We start from the raw sequence: 15695 nt of genomic DNA, 5'->3' as shown, positions 1-15695 counted from the left end.
GACTCTTCGCGACTCCATGGACTACAGCCCGCCAGGCTCCTCTGTCTGTTGCAGGAAGGGGGACCCCTTCCAGGGCCCGAAACTGGGCTCTTGTCTAACACTCGGAAATGAATTGTCCGAGGAGACACATGCTGACAAAGCAAGAGATTTTATTGGGAAAGGGCACCCGGGTGGAGAGCAGTAGGTAAGGGAACCCAGGAGAACTGCTCTGCTGCCTGGCTCGCAGTCTTGGGTTTTATGGTGATGGGATTAGTTTCCGGGTGGTCTTTGGCCAATCATTCTAATTCAGAGTCTTTCCTGGTGGCGCACGCATCGCTCAGCCAAGATGGATGCTAGCAAGAGGGATTCTGGGAAGTGGACGGACAGGTAGTGTCTCCTCTCGATCTTTCCCGAACTCTTCCGATCTTTCCTGAACTCTTCCGGCTGGTGGTGGCCTATTAGTTCCGTATTCCTTATCAGGATCTCCTGCCATAAAACAACTCATGCAAATGGTTACTATGGTGCCTGGCCAGGGTGGGCGGTTTCAATCAGTGTGCTTCCCCTAACATGTCCATGGGATTCTTCAGGCAAGAATACCGGAGTGGGTTGCCATCCCCTTCTCTGGGGGAAATCCCGACCCTGGGATTGAACCCACGCCTCCTTCCTTGGCAGCTGGATTCTTTACCACTGGCACCACTGGGAAGCCCCCTAGAGAGGCCGAAAATGGAACCCAAGAGAGTAGCTTTAACACAGGGAACTTTAGTGATGTCTCCTGGAAAAGAGGAACTGAAGAGGGATGTAATAACAGCTGTCGAATCCCCAAGGAGGGTAACTGGCCTTTCTCCAGCACCACTGAGGACCGACAGGAAGGAATCGGCTTTTAGTGTAGAGAGAGGAATTAAAGCTGAGTAGCAGGCAGACCAACTCAATGGACGTGAGTCTGAGCAAAGTCCGGGAGATGGTGAAGGACAGGGAAGCCTGGTGTGCTGCAGTCCATGGGGTCTCGAAGAGTCGGACACCACTGAGCGACTGAGCAACAAAACAGGCAGACATCCACCGGAGCCTCAGCAGCTGGGTAACCCCTTCTCAGGGGAGCTCGACCAGTGGACACGGTGGGCGGACAGGACGCTCCAGCGCTGGTGAGGCGCTAGCTACACCATATGAGCCTTCCATGTCGTCCTAGGAGCTGATGTGTGTTAAGCTCCTGACAAGCCTGAGTGCCTTGATATCTTTTCTCCTGCCACCCTCTTAATGATCCTATGAAGTAGACACTGTTGTCCCCATAACAGAGGCACAGAGAGGTTAAGTAACCCTCCTGAAGCCACACAGCCAGGCAGCATCAGAGCCAAGATGCAGACCCGGGTGGTCGCCCCCCTCTTGTCAACCTCGTCCCCCTCCTCTCGGGCTGTCAGAGCAGGGGCTGGCATCCCTGCCTCTGGAGGGGGAACTGAGGCTTCAGCAGGCACTAAACAGGCCGTGAAGTGGGAAAGTAGGTGCCGTGTGTTCAGGAGACCCTCCCCTCTCCCCCCACTCTCCCCCATCTCTCACTCCTCTGTGTGCTGGGGTCCGGGTTTCCCTCTGTTCATGAGCTTCTCCGTTTCCCAGGGGAGCTGGAGAAGCAGCAAGGAACAAAGACTCTCTCCTTCAAGGCTGGGGGAGCCCAGGGGGACCCGCAGTCCAAGCAAGGATCGCCCACAGGTGAGTTCCAGATCTGGGGCCCCACCTGTGTGGAGGCCCCGCCCACACCCCAGCCTTGGGGTCCTGGGGGATTTGGGTGAGGGAGATGCTGCTTTCCATGGCCCAACCTCCTGGGGCCTCAGCAGTGGGAGTGGGTGGAAGGTGAGAGAAAAATGTGTCCACTGACAAAGGTCACTGTCCTCCTGGAGGTGTTGGGACCCTGGGCCCCTCGCTCTCTGCAGACTGCTGGTGTGCGGGGTGGGGGTGTTTGCGACGGGGAGCAGGAAAGAAGAAAGGTGGCCAGAAGGGTCTGGAAATCTTGGTTTGCCCCCTCTAGACCTTTTCCTAAGGGGCCACCAGCATTCTCTCATCCTAGGTCTGAGTCAGCCTCCTGAAACCCACATGAATCCTCAAACCCAGTGTCTCAAATGGTTTCTCCAGGTTGAATTATTCACTCCATATGAATTCAGCCAGCTTCAGATTTTCTGCCACCTTTGGCCATGTTCTGTAGACTTCTTCCTCCCTTCCCTTGGCCCCCCTCCTACTTTTCTACCTCCAGCCCCCTCCCTTCCCCCAGCCTGCAGGGAGAAGACTGGCCTCCACTCCCCACCTGCCCCCAAAGAAAAAGGAATCAGAGGGAGAGGTGGCATGAGAATTAAATCCCAGCCCAACAAACCCTAGCAAACCATCCGGGACTCTTCACTAATGAATTAATTCAGTCATTCATCCTTACAGTAATGAACTCTTATTGAGCACCTGCTGTGTGCCTCATGCCAAGCCCTGGGAAACCAGGCTCCCAGCAGGACGTCAGTTTGAGCTGAGCCTCCAGTGGGCTCCATGCTGGTCCCAAACCCCTCTGGTTACAGCCATGGTGCTGAGATGCTGGGACAGCATCACAGGACCAGCCCCACCAGCTGGGAGATGAGATTGGTTTTCCAAGCATGGGTTTTGCTCACGGAGACCCTCACTGTGATGTCTCCTCTGTGTGTGGGTCCGACCCGCCACCATGAGTTCCTGATTGTCCACCTGCTCTGTTGTCAGCAGCCCCTTTATGTCTGAGGTCACAGCACATGCCTGTTTTCACGGCTGTTTAAACCCTGGAGTCAGACCTCAGCTGTGGCTGATTCCCGAACACCCCGCCCCACTCTCTGCAGCACAGCCCATCTCCCCGGGTAGCTGCAGCCCCCGGCCTCCCGCCCACCCACGTGCATCTCCAGAGCCTTGTCCATTAGCTCCATCCCCAGCGGGGTCCTCGGTTCCAAACACTGGCCCGGCTTCCTCTTGTGTTACAGAAAGCAGAGGGGTGGGCATCGCAGGGAGTGGGCGCCCTCCCAGAGGTGTGAGAAATCAGAGGGCCCCGGCAGAGGGCTCTAGGATACTGCTGGGGGTGGGGGTGGGAGTCAGGGGTGACTGAGTTGGAAGAAGTCCTCTAGCTGTCCCCGGGGGGTACACAGGGTGTGCCAGGCCCATCAGAAAGCCCTCATATATATTAATGCATATATATGAAATCTAAAAAAAAAAATGGTATAGATGATCTCATTTGCAAAGCAGAAATAGAGACGTAGATATGTGGAACAAATGTATGGATACCAAGGCAGGAAGGATGAGTTGGGAGAATGGGATTGATAAATATATATATATATATATATATATACACACTACTATGTATAATAGAGATAACTAATGAGAACCTGCTGTACAGCCCAGGGAACTCTACTCAGGGCTCTGCTGTGACCTGAATGGGAAGGGAATCCAAAAAAAGAGGGGATGTATGTATATGTATGGGGCTTTCCAGGTGGCTCAGTGGTGAAAAATTCACCTGCCGATACAGGAGACACAAGAGATGCAGGTTTGATCCCTGGGTTGGGAAGATCCCCTGGAGGAGGAAATGGCAACCCACTCCAGTATTCTTGCCTGGAGAATCCCATGGACAGAGGAGCCTGGCAGGCTACAGTCCATGGGGTCACAAAGAGTTGGACACATCTGAGCGACTGAGCAGCAGCAGCGTGTCTACGTGTGGGCGATTCGCTTTGCTGCAGAAACTCACACAGCCTGTAAAGCTGTACTCCAATAAAAAGTAATGGAAAAGAAAAGAAAACCCTCATAGATAGGAATTCTCTGGAGGTCCAGTGGTCCACACTTCCAATGCAGGGGTCACAGGTCTGTTCCCTGGGTCAGGGAACTAAGAACCTACATGCTTCGGGGCTCAGCCAAAAAAAAAAATGTTTAAAAAAAAGAAATCCCTGGTAGCCATCACAGACTGCTCTTACCTGCGCCAGGCTCTGCCCTGGGGCGCGTGCAGCTCACTGAATCCTCAGCACTCAGCTCAGTAGCAGGAACAAGAAAGGAACGGGGCCTCTCCCTCACGGAGTCTGTGCCACAGACACTCAGGAGCCCCCGGGAGCCAAGAACCAAGGCCTCCTCACAGCCACTCCGCACAGTCCGTCCGGGGCTCTGATAAGGGTAAAGGAGATTCGACAATACCCAGCAAGGAGAAAATGGGCCCAGAGAGGCGTAGCATCTTGCCCAAGGTCACAGAGCTGCTCAGTGGCAGAGCTGGGCTCAGGCATCAAGTCCGTTGCCGCCCACAGTTGTGGGGCCCCTGGAGGCTCCAGAAGGATGCCAGGTCGGGAGGTGTGGGGTGGGATGGGGCGGGGGTAGGCGGGGCGGGCAGGGGGTTGGCGGGAGGCAGGGCTTTGTGCAGGAACAGGGCGGTGGAGAGTGAGCCCTGTGCTGTTTGCATTCAAAGCCAAAAGGGAGGCGGCGGCCGCGGGGGAGAAGGCGGCGGAGAGCGCGGTGGAGGTGAGTGGAGGCCTGGTCGCCCAGGTGAGTGTGTCTGCGTGCCCCACCCTCTTCTCACTGTCTCTGTTGTTTCTCTTCTCAGGTTTTAATCAATGCCTCCCCAGCCCGACTCACCATATTACCAATTTCAAGAGATACAATTAAAAGTTACTGCTAGCATGGGTAATGCCACTCTTCCAGCGCCTAATTAAGCCACAGTGCCCCCTCCAGTTCCCCGGACGCCCAGCCCACCGAGCCCCCCAGGCTGAGCTCCCAGACTAACACATGCAGATGAAGCCCCCCGCACCCCCACTGCATCCCTCCACGGTCCCCTAAACCCACCGCCCCGCACATGCTATGGTCCTGATGCTCCGTGTCCCCCTCCCACATCCTGCCAGCCTCTGTGGAGGGAGCCTGGCCCCTCTGAGAATCACCCTCAGGTCCAGTCCCCAAGTCAAAGCCTCTGGGGAAAGTGGGGGCGGCTGGGAGGGTACAGTGTCTGCCCAACACAGCTGAGCCACCTGGAAAGCTGGCAATGGGGTGGGATATGCCAGAGAAAGTGAGGCGAGGTGGGACTGGGGTTGTCTTAGGGCTTCTCCTTGGAGGGGTGGGGTGGGCGCTGCTGTGTCTGAAGACCCTCCAAGTTGGCCGGAAGGGACTGGTGGAGTGACAGTAGCAGCTGGTCCCTGCCAGCCCTGGAGCGCCACCTGGGAGGGGGCGTGCAGTTGCCCTGCAAGCCTGGGGACCCCAGCCCTCCCCACTGGCTCCCCTCGGACCCCTGTGAGCCCCTTACTCATTTCTGCCAGGCCTCCAGGGTCCCTCATGCTCACACAGACCCCCCCCCACTCCAAGCTGGAGGAGCCCCCTCTTAGGGCTCTGAGGGAGGAGCCCTGCCCCCAGCCTAAGCTCGGGGAAGCCCCAGGACACCCTCACTCTCCCCGTGGCCCCCCACCCCCCACACACCTGTGTCTGGAGGAGGCACCTTCACACGGAGGAGCTTCCTGCCCCAGCAGCTGGCAAGCCCCCAGGGTGGGTATTCCATCCTCTGCGACCACCACCCCCCTTGCCCATCTTCCTGCAGCTGCCCGTTCTCCAGCCTTGCAGATAAACGCCGCAAGTTACCAGCCCTGCCCGTGCCTTCGAGCCCCTGCCCAGGGAGGACCATGGTCTGGGGGCCCTTCGCCCCCTCCTCCCCTGGTCCAGAGGGCCACGTGGCTATCTGCAAGGCTAGCCCCAGGGCCCTGCCAGCCTCCGCTCCCCTGCACCAAGGGTAGCCTTGCCTCCCACCTCTCTGCTGGACCCCAAGCTCCCCGCGTCCTCCGCTGCCCACCCCCGTCACTGCCTGGCCGCCTGCTGGCAGGCGCTTCTCCAGCTTGTCTGAGCTGTCAGGCTTGCTACTCATGTTCCATCCCTTCCCCTCTCTCTCTCTTCTTTCTTTCATCAGCAGGGGGTGGGTCAGAATGACAGAATGTTCTGCTGTCACTTCCTGCTTTTCACTTACTATTAAAGATAAGGATGGGCCAGCTTGGGTGGGGCGGAGGGAGGTGCAGACAGCAGAACGGGGATCAGGGACAGGGAGCGGAGGAGGAGGTGCAGGGTGAGACCAGAGCTGCGGCCACAGCGGGGCTCAAGGGTCTGAACAGGGCCGTCAGGCGTTTGCCCCGAGAGGGGCTGCGGTAAAGTCTGCGGGCAGTGAGCAGAAAGCTTGACTCCATGGTCTCAGGCCACTTCCTCTCGGGGAATAACTCAGAATAGAGCAGAATAGAGTGGGGAATAACTCAGAATAACTCAAAGCAGGTGGGGAAAAGAGCCGCCCCCCCCCCACCCCCAGCGGATGGAAGGAAGCCTTCTGTCCCAGTGAGGACCACAGAGGACTCCTCAAGAGGGAGGGAGATGCAGCCCTGCTCTGCGCTGTCTGGGCACTGAGGGGCTTGGGGACTCCTTTGTTGGAATAGGGCAGGGAGTAGCAGGGGGAAGAAGCTCAGGCCTAGAAAACACTGCCAAGGTAAAGGTTGAGAATGGAGAGTAGAGCCCACGGCCTGCAGACCCTGGAGGTGGGGGCTTGTGAAAACCAAAGAAGCGGGGCTGGAGTGGGGGGATAGGGAGCAGGACTGGAGAGCCAAGTGACCTGTCAGGGCAGCACCCGGACCCAGGAAGGGGGAGTTCTTGACATTGCACCTTTTGCCAGTGAATAGGGTCAGGACCTGCTGGCTTAGGGCTCTGAGATAGTGTAGGGCAGGGCCATCGTGGTTTAGCCTGGCTATAGGGTCCCCTCCTTTGCAGCCTTGGTGTCCCCCATCCTGAGCCTGAGGGGTGATGCCCCCAGGACTGTCGGAAGCAACCCCAGAGATAAGAGTCTCAGCCACCCCTGGAAAGGTCCAAGAGTCCAGAAAGGCGTGTGTCTCATCTACAGGCTGGAGTGCTGGAGGGACAAGGAATTAATTAAACCCTCCTCCTTCCAGAATCCTGTTATTTATTCCACCATCCCTGCTAGCAAGAGGAGGACAGGCTAGTCCCCAGTGCCCATGGAGGGAGGGACCACCCCTCACAATCCAACCCAGGGGGAAAAAATGGGGGTCCTTTCTGGGTTCCCCCCTCTGGCAGCAGGACAGATTTCTCCAGGACCCAGGTTGGGCCAGAAAGGCAGCTGAGGGCCTGACTGTGGCTGGACTCTCTCTTGAATGTGTGGGCATGGCCCTGGGGAGTCTGGGAGGATGGGGCATGTCCAGACCGCCCCTTGGGGTGCCTGGAATTTCAGGGTTTAGACACCTTTGTGATTCCACAGTGACGATGAGGCCTGCTTTAACAAAGCTGGTAGGAGGGGAGGGGCTTGCAAGGCTGAAAGCCACCTGCCTCCTGACCCTGTCCCCATGTCCCCAACACACCCCTGGGAGACAGGGAGGCGGTAGAGATACTCCTGCTTTTCCAGCTTGAGGCCAGTGAGGAGATTGGTGGGTGATCCCATGTGGCCCAGGGCGGCCCAGAAGGTCTGTGAGGTCAGACTGCATAACCTGAGTCCATTGGTCCAACCACCCACCCCACAGACAGGAGCCAGGAGGCTCAGCTGGAGCAGAACATAGCTGTCTCTGGGCTCCGCCCGAGCCCGGCACCTCTGCCTGGCAGCTGGGTGCCCTCTAGGTGGCGGAGAAATGGGGAGCGGGGCCTGCAAACCCCTGATGGGCACAAGAGCTGGGAAAGGGGTGAGGGTGGGAGGGGAGGGAGGCCCGGGAGGGAGGCCAGTCCCAGCAGCTGGGAATTAGTCTTGTAACATTTCATACTTCTCTGGCTGTTTCTAAACTAGGTGTCAATTCACAACAGGCTTCAGGTGTCCCCGCACAGCTCCGGGCCGGGGGCCGAGAGGGGAGCGCCGTTGCCAGACCTGCAGCCTAGCCCCTCGAGGGAGCAGCCCCCACCGCCTCCGCCACCGCCGCCCACGCCCCCCGGGACCCTGGTGCAGTGCCAGCAGATAGTCAAGGTCATTGTTCTGGACAAGCCCTGCCTGGCCCGCATGGAGCCCCTCCTGAGCCAGGCTCTCTCCTGCTATGCCCCAGCCTCCTCCGACTCCTGCGGCTCCACGCCCCTGGGCGGTCCGGGCTCTCCGGTCAAGGTGGCCCACCGGCCCCCGCTGCCCCCGCCCCCACCCCCCTACAACCACCCGCACCAGTTCTGCCCGCCCGGCTCCCTGCTGCACCAACGTCGCTGCTCCAGCGGCTCCAGGAGCCTGGTGTAGACACGCCCCCCACGCCCCCACGCTGCTGCCGCAGAGGGAGGGGGCCACGCCAGGGCCCCCACTGCCCCTCCGCCCGCTGCTCCCCACGCCCGGCACGCCGCGTTCCTGGTCACCCGTCACTGTCATTTTGGAGAGAGGACTCCCGTCCCTGGTACCTGGTTTGCTGGGCCCAAGCTTCCATTCCTCAGTTGAGCAGCCCTCCCCTCCAATCTGCCGGCCTCCCTGGCTCCCTGCAGCCCCACCGGGCCCTTCACAGCTAGGCCTCTTCTACCCCGACCACCCCTCCAGCCGCTTGGACCAGGGACTGAGGGCGACAGGAGCTGAGGGCCTAACCAGCTTCCTGGGCCGGGTCTGCGGGGCCCTGGGCCTCAGGCCAGGTGGGCAGGTATGACAGCTATGGGCTGGCACCCGAGCCTAGCACAGAAGGTGGTCTGGCTCCTGCCCCAGCATTGGGCGCGCCATACTGCGTGGGGGCCGGTTGGCCCTGGATCCCTGGAGCCGCCAGGTCAGGGGGAGGCCTGGGGAAAGGGGTAGGAGTCTTTGATGCCCCTCCCCGCCCCTCAGCCCAGCCATCTCAGGAGGCCGCTCCTCTGTGCCCTGGGGACGTTGACCCTTCTGGCCCTGGGGACAGGGGGCCGGCTTCTGCTTCCTCTGGGGCTTGGGTGCTGCCTGCCCCGGGGGCTGCTGAGACTTCAGGAAACGGGGAAGGGAAGGGGCACCCCTCAGCTCTTTCTCAGTCAGGTCCACAGAGCCAAGGAATCGTGAGGTCACATAGCTACAAAATGCACCCTTTATAGAGTTTCTTGTTCTCTAGCCCCAAAGAATGTCAAGTGTGCGCCCGGGGCATAGACACGCACACACACAGGAGAACTGGGTCCTGCCCATGCAGAAGCAGAAACAGGGAGAGGCTGGGTTTGCCCAGGGGCAGACGCAACCAGCAGAGCGATGACTCCCACCCACCCAGGTCAGGCACCCCCTCCCCATCCCCCGTCCCCGGAATGACTTCCGTGGCCTCCACGAGAGCCATGGATGCAGAAGTACCCATGCAGAAGCAGATGCTCGGAGACTTGCCATCTCCCCACCCCCCGCCGTCACCCTCAACTAGCCCTCTTAACTCCCGCCCCCACTCCAGAAGGCAGCAGGCCCGCCTCCAGTAGGGGTGGCTTCAAGCGTCCCTACACCCTCAAAACCACGAAGGAGAGCCACGCAGGGCTCGCTGGTCTCCCCAGGGCCCGGCAGAGCCAGAGCCAGCCTCTGTGCGACCCCTCTGTGTGCTGGCCGGCCTGCCCAGTCACGGCCCTTCCAGGGATGGTCTGTCCCCGCCAGGCTGGCCCCTCCTCTGGTCCTGAGCTGACAGCGCGCTGCCGTCCTCCGTTAAGGGTCCTGCCGCTCGGGGCCCGGGTCTGAGACATCCCAAGAGATGGCAGCTGAACACCGGACCTAGAGTGAATTCACTTCTCCCCAGCCCCACTCCACGCCCCAGCTGCAGGCCCAGGGCCACGAGGAGGCACGATTCCTCCCTCTCTCAGAGATCCCAGGTGACCTAGTTTCGTGTGTACGTGTGTGAGCACAGGCATCACTGTGATGTCACCCAGTGAGTGTATTTCTGGCTCTGTCTTTGTCAGCCCGTGTCCATAACGTGTGACCAATTTACTGCCTGAGCCCGTCTGTGCCCCCCCGCCCCCCCACCGAGTCCTTGTTGTCCTGGCCCCTCTCCCGTGTCTTTTCTGTAACAGGGTCGCTCCAATCAGAGCCTTTCCAAATGGAGCGGCTGACCAGTGGGGTGCATGGGTCAGGTTCACACGCCCGGTGCCTGAGGCCTGGGAGCAGGGGTGTGGGCTCAGAAGGAAAAGGATGTGTCTACGGGGTGGGGGTCGTGGGGACCCTTGTCATCTGCTCACACAGCTGACCAAGTGCCCCCTCCCACTCTGCCGATACCCAGCCTTTCCAGGTCGGGACCAGCAGGGGGCTCAGGGCGGGCGCATGCGTGGTCCTCTCCACTGAGGATGCGAAGCTCAGGGGTCTGAGTGCCCTTCCCCAGGTAGGGCTTCACCCCTAGCGCCCCCCCCACCACCGCCGCCCCTTCCCCCCCAACCCCCGGTCACTGCTGTGGCTGCCCTGGGCCCCAGTGGCGCCCTGGGAATGCCGGCCCCAGGAAGCAGTCCAGGCTGGAGTCAGCAGCATGTGGAGCCCACCCTGAGCTGTGAGGGGCTTTAACCCCCGCAGGCCTGGGACAGGGGGCGGCAGGGCCTCCCCAGAGTCGGGGGAGCAGGGTTTCCAGCCTCTGAACCTCCCTCCTCTGACGGACCAAACGGCTAGGCTTGGGGCCCGCCTCTGTGCCGGGCCCCAGAGCAGACCCCCAGACCACTGGGACAAGCCTCGGGCCCTCTGCACAGCTGTGGCCACGTCAGGGCCCCCCACCCTCCGGGAGGGCCCAGTGGAGGTGCTCTTGGTCTCCTGCCCCCCAGCCCCTACCGAGGGGCCCGTGGGATGCTGCTCAAGCCCCTAAGACACGGCCTCCTGGGCAGATGCACACTGACCCCAAGGTGGCCCAGCTCTGTCCATGCTCCAGGCCTTACTTTGGGGACCCGGCCCCTTCCCGGTTTCACCCATTTGTCCCCACCTGCAGAATCAGGAGATGAACCTAGCTTCCCCCACCCTGCGGGGCCAGCCCACCTCCGAGCTGGAGCTGGCGTGCACAGGCACCCGCCCACGTGCTCAGCCCTGACCCCGCCGCCCCGGCCCCCCACAGCCTGCCAGACGTCCATGTGCCAGTAGGCTTCCCCGCCAACCGCCCGTCTGTCTGTGGCTTCCCCGCCAACCACCCGTCTGTCTGTCCCCGTGTTCTGCTGCACATACATCCTCGCTGCGCCCCTGCCGTCGCCGCGTACGCCCCCTCACCCGTTGAGAGCAGCCTCTCAAGGGAAAGAAAAGCAAGGTGGCTGCACCCAGCGACGAATCCAAATGGCAAATATTTTGTAACAAAATAGCCCAGAGGTATTTTATCTGTTCAATTCATAGAGTTTTAGAGATTATATTGAAATATGTCACTTGAGCAAATGGTGTCGATTCTGTTTCTTTCGTCTACCTCAAATCAGATCTTGGTGAGACCACAGAGGCTGAGGGCACCAGCTGGGTCTCCTCTGGCCATGGGGGTGACCCCCTGTGACACAGGGAGCCCTTCATGCACAAATGGGGCAGACAGCCCTGGTGGTCCAGAGGTTAAAAATCTGCCTGCCAGTGCGATCTGGGAAGATCCCACATGTTGCAGGGCGACTGAGCCCGAGTGCCGCAACTACAGAAGCCCGCAAGACCTAGAGCCCATGCTCCGCAACAAGAGAAGAGCCCCACTCATCACAACAAGGAAAAGCCTGCATGCAGCAAGGAAGACCCACTGCAGCCAAAATAAAACAAAAATGCAAAAACAAATCAATAAAAAAAAAATGGGTCAAGGCACTATCAAGAACTATCTGATGGGCAGGCACTTGGTCAGAGCTTCGGGTGCAGGGCCAGGGAATGACCCCCACCAACACACACACACACACACACAGAATGACCCCCACCAACACACACAGGGAATGATCCCTACCAACACACACACACACACAGAATGACCCCCACCAACACACACAGGGAATGATCCCTACCAACACACACACACACAGAATGACCCCCACCAACACACACACATGGAATGACCCCCGCCAACACACACACATACACATGGAATGACTCACACCAACACACACACACACGCATGGAATGACTCCCACCAACACACACAGACTCATGGAATGACCCCTACCAACACACACACACACGGAATGACCCCCACCAACACACACACACACAGGAAATGACCCCCACCAATACCCACACACGCCTAGCCACTTAAAGCAGGTTTCAGTGGAGGCTAGGACAGCTCTGCAGGGAAGAAGCACCATGACAGCCAGCGTGCACCCCAGCAGAGCGGGAGTCCAGGGGCTAGGACTTGGTTGTCCACGATAGAGGCCCTGCTTGGTTTTCTGGACTTGGTTTCCATGATACAGGCCCTGCTTGGTGTTCTGCGACAGAGGCTGGGGGTATGTTGGGTGTCAGGGTCCCACCGACCACGTTTGGTCCTCAGCCTCAGGTGATTTTCTCCAGATGTCAACTCTGAAGCCTGACTTTCTCATCGCAAGGTCTGGGTTGACAAGCCCCAGGTGAACCCTCTTGAAGTGGAGAGGGGACAGGCCCAGGTGAAAGGGTGGGGAGAAAACTGTCAGGAAAAGTGACGGAGCCACAGGCTAGAGTGCAGCAAACCTCTGCTGAGCCCACGGCAGGCTGCTGGAGCTGGAAGGGAAGCCCAGGCCCTGCACAGGCCTGAGTTGCTGAGATGTGGGAGGCAAGACTGGAATCCCAGCTGGAGGGAGACGTGGGGGCCTGGGGCCAGTGTCACACCGCATGCAAGGCCCTTGCCTGCCACCACCATGAGGCAGGGGCTTGCCCAGAGCCATGTCTCCAGGAGGGCAGAGAGGAGAAGCCTTCCAGCAAAGCTGAGGCCCGAGGGAGAGAAGCAACTAGCCCGAATAGCTGGTCCAGGGACACCTGCCAAGAGGGTATCCGGCTCCCCTGGTGACCAGAGTGCTAAGCACCCAAAAATCCAGACAGCACCCCAGGCTGGGCCCCATTATCCTATGGAGGTGCAAAGGAACAGGCCCTCACCCTCCTTCCAGGAAGCGGGAAATTCCAGGAGAAGCCTGGGGCCAGCTCTGACCTGTCCCATCCTGAGAACTTTCTGACCCAGGAAGCTGAGGACTGGTCCCTTGGGAGCACCCCTGAGGGGACCCAGCTCAGCCCACGCCTGGGAGAGGGCCCAGAGCCAAATGGGATGCTGCTGTCCCTGTGGGGACTTGGGAGGGGGCACCATCCTCCAAGTCTTCTGGCCTCTGAGGTCGTCTAGGAGATGGGCAGCCCTCCGGTAGTAGAGGAGACACCCACAGGGGCCCCAGACCCTCTGGGTCACCCACTTAACCACTGGACATGGGGACGGATGGAGCTCTATGGCCAGTGCCTCTTGTTGTGGGACCCTTCAGATGTGGAAACAAACTCAGCAGCCCTGACTTTGGATGCTTCCGACAGGGTGGCCCCGGGTGTTACAGGTTTCTGGCTGAGAGCAAGGGGCCAGGTGCTAGTGCTAGAAGAGGGAAAATCCATCAGGCTTAAGAACACCTGGTACCTGATGTGCTTCTGGTGTGGGTCCAGGGGTGAGGGATGTGTGGTGATGGGCCGAGCAAAGTGCCTGCTCTCCAGGGGTTCACGTTGGGTGGGGTCATTGAAAATACACAAATGGGGACTTCCCTGGTGGTCCAGTGGTTAAGATTCCATGCTTCCATTGTAGGGGGCACAGGTTTGATCCCTGGTCGGGGAACTAAGATCACATATGCCACGTGCCACGGCCAAAAAAATAAATAACAATTTAAAATAGTAATAAAAATACACAAATGGACCAGTGTTTTCACACAGCAGATGGTGGTATGATAGAGTTGATGGCCTCGAGGGGCTGAGGCCTCTCCGAGGAGACATATTCAACAAGGCCCAGGTTGGGTCTGAGGGCAGGTGAGCCACTCAGAGACCACCTCTAGGCATGGAACAAGGTGGAGACCAGGCTAGTCTGCCATGTATTTCCCTTTTATGGGCATCCCTCGTGGCTCAGATGGTAGAGAATCAACCTGGAATACAGCAGACCCGGTTCGATCCTTAGGTCGGGACGATCCCCTGGAGGAAGGCTTGGCAACCCTCTCCAGTATTCATGCCTGGAGAATCCCATGACAGAGGAAACTGGCAGGCTACAGTCCACAGGGTCGTAAGGAGTTGGACATGGCTGAGCGATTAACAGTCACTTTCACATAAGCTTACTTATATGAAAATTCTTACTAAATCTTAAGTGCATTTAAAAACCACTGTTACTCAGGAAACAATAAAATGGGCCTCTCCTAGAAAACCCAGGACAGAGGGTCACCATTCTCTTGGGAAAGGAAGTGAGTGGGGAGCGTGCAGTCGGGCGGCTCCTAAAGCCTGAGGGCTTGGTGGGGGCAGTGCTAAGGGCTGGGTCTCTGCAGGAGGACCCCAGAAGACTAGCCAGCAGCGAGGAAAGGTGCCCACACTGGCCACCTCCTCCTCGTCACCCCAGTCCAAGAGGACTCAGGTTTGCCATTTAGAATAATAACAGGATGGACCCCACGGCCTTTAGCTCCAGATTCTGGGGTTGATGACCTCTCACACCTCAGCATGGAGCAGATAAAGTCATCACAGTTTGATTCTGTTACAGCAGGGCTGGCAGATGCCCCCCTCCCTGCCTTGGCTTCCACAGATGTGGTGACTGACCCTTGCTTTTCCGGAGTCCCCACCAAGCACCATATGTTGGACACACAGTAATTAACATGGCACCAACTAGAAGGACGGTGTTCCAATGAGGGTGGTTTAGAGCAGGAGGTGCAGACTCAGGGCTGGGTTGAGATGGGAGTGGGGAGAAGGGCCCCTCGAGGGGCGACCCAGGTCTGCTCATGTGGCCCACCACTCTCTGACTGCTCTGGGGGATGCCTGCTCTGTCTCCAGGCCCCCCACTGCCCAGTCCCTCCATGCATGCGCCTGAAGCTGCTTCCTTCTAGGGCTCCACGTGCCCCCGGCCACCTGGAAGCTGCCTGACAGCAGGTCTGCTCATCTGCTCCTCACACCTCCCAGCAAATCCATGTTCTCTGACCCCAGAGCGAGCCACCAAGGAGGACACGGCAGGCGGGCCAGGTGCAGGAGGCACCCAGAAGAGCGCCCATCCCGGGGGAAGCCTGGCTTGGAGGGGCCTAGGCTGACACTGCTGGCCTTGGGAGAGACCCTGCACCAGGACGGGTCAGGAGAGCACTCCCCCCATGGGGAGGCGAGGCCCAGCTGGAGCCCAGTGGCCTGGAAATGCAAGCTGCCTTCTTATCCTCACCCCTCCCCTTGTCAAGAACCATGGGCTTCCCTAGTAGCTCAGATGGTAAAGAGTCTGCCTGCAGTATGGGAGACCTGGGTTTGATTCCTGGGTGGAGAAGATCCCCTGGAGAAGAGAATGACTACCCACTCCAGCATTCTTGTCTGGGAAATCTCATGGGCAAGGGAGCCTGGTGGGCTACAGTCCATGGAGTTGCATAGGGTCAGACATGAGTGAGCAACTAACACTTGCACTGCTTTACTCCCCAAGAAGGCTGTCCAGTTCAAAATCAGCTCCAAGACCCAGCTTGGAGTCAGAACTGGTCCTACCAGGAAAATTCCACTCTCTGGGAGGCCAAAGGATGAGGGAGCTGGGCTCGGGAGATGGGGAGGAGGGATGGGAACTCTTTCCTCACCCCTCCTCCCATCCCCCCTGCAGGTCTGGTGGCTTCTTTCCCAGGAGAACCAGGAACCCTCACCCCACTGGCTGCCCCTAGCACCTCAGCACTTCCTGCTCCCACGACCCTGAAACCTCAAGGCAAACTCTGGAAAAATTGTGGGAACTGGCCACAGGGATGGA

General features: G+C 59.0%; 1 protein-coding gene across 9 annotated transcripts in view; it reads left to right on the top strand.

Moving 5' to 3' along the window:
* IQSEC3 (IQ motif and Sec7 domain ArfGEF 3) overlaps nt 1-11217 on the top strand; it is an 88576-nt gene extending 77359 nt beyond the window's left edge. Inside the window, exons 12-15 of one of the 9 annotated variants that reach the window (XM_043441498.1) lie at nt 1585-1677; nt 4406-4458; nt 4541-4620; nt 7756-7889. In XM_043441498.1, the coding sequence (XP_043297433.1) occupies nt 1585-1677; nt 4406-4458; nt 4541-4615 (221 nt within the window). In that variant the 3' untranslated portion in view covers nt 4616-4620; nt 7756-7889. Of the gene's footprint in view, nt 1-1584; nt 1678-4405; nt 4483-4540; nt 4625-7738 lie in introns of those variants that run through there. The other 8 variants (XM_043441497.1, XM_043441494.1, XM_043441493.1 and 5 more) reach the window with 8 other exon arrangements.
* The last annotated feature ends 4478 nt before the right edge of the window (nt 11218-15695 follow it).

This window comes from Cervus canadensis, chromosome 21 (genome assembly GCF_019320065.1).
Source record: "Cervus canadensis isolate Bull #8, Minnesota chromosome 21, ASM1932006v1, whole genome shotgun sequence".
Lineage (NCBI taxonomy): Eukaryota > Metazoa > Chordata > Mammalia > Artiodactyla > Cervidae > Cervus > Cervus canadensis.
Note: the sequence above shows the minus strand (reverse complement) of the source record. Positions and strands in the feature narration are given on the sequence as shown.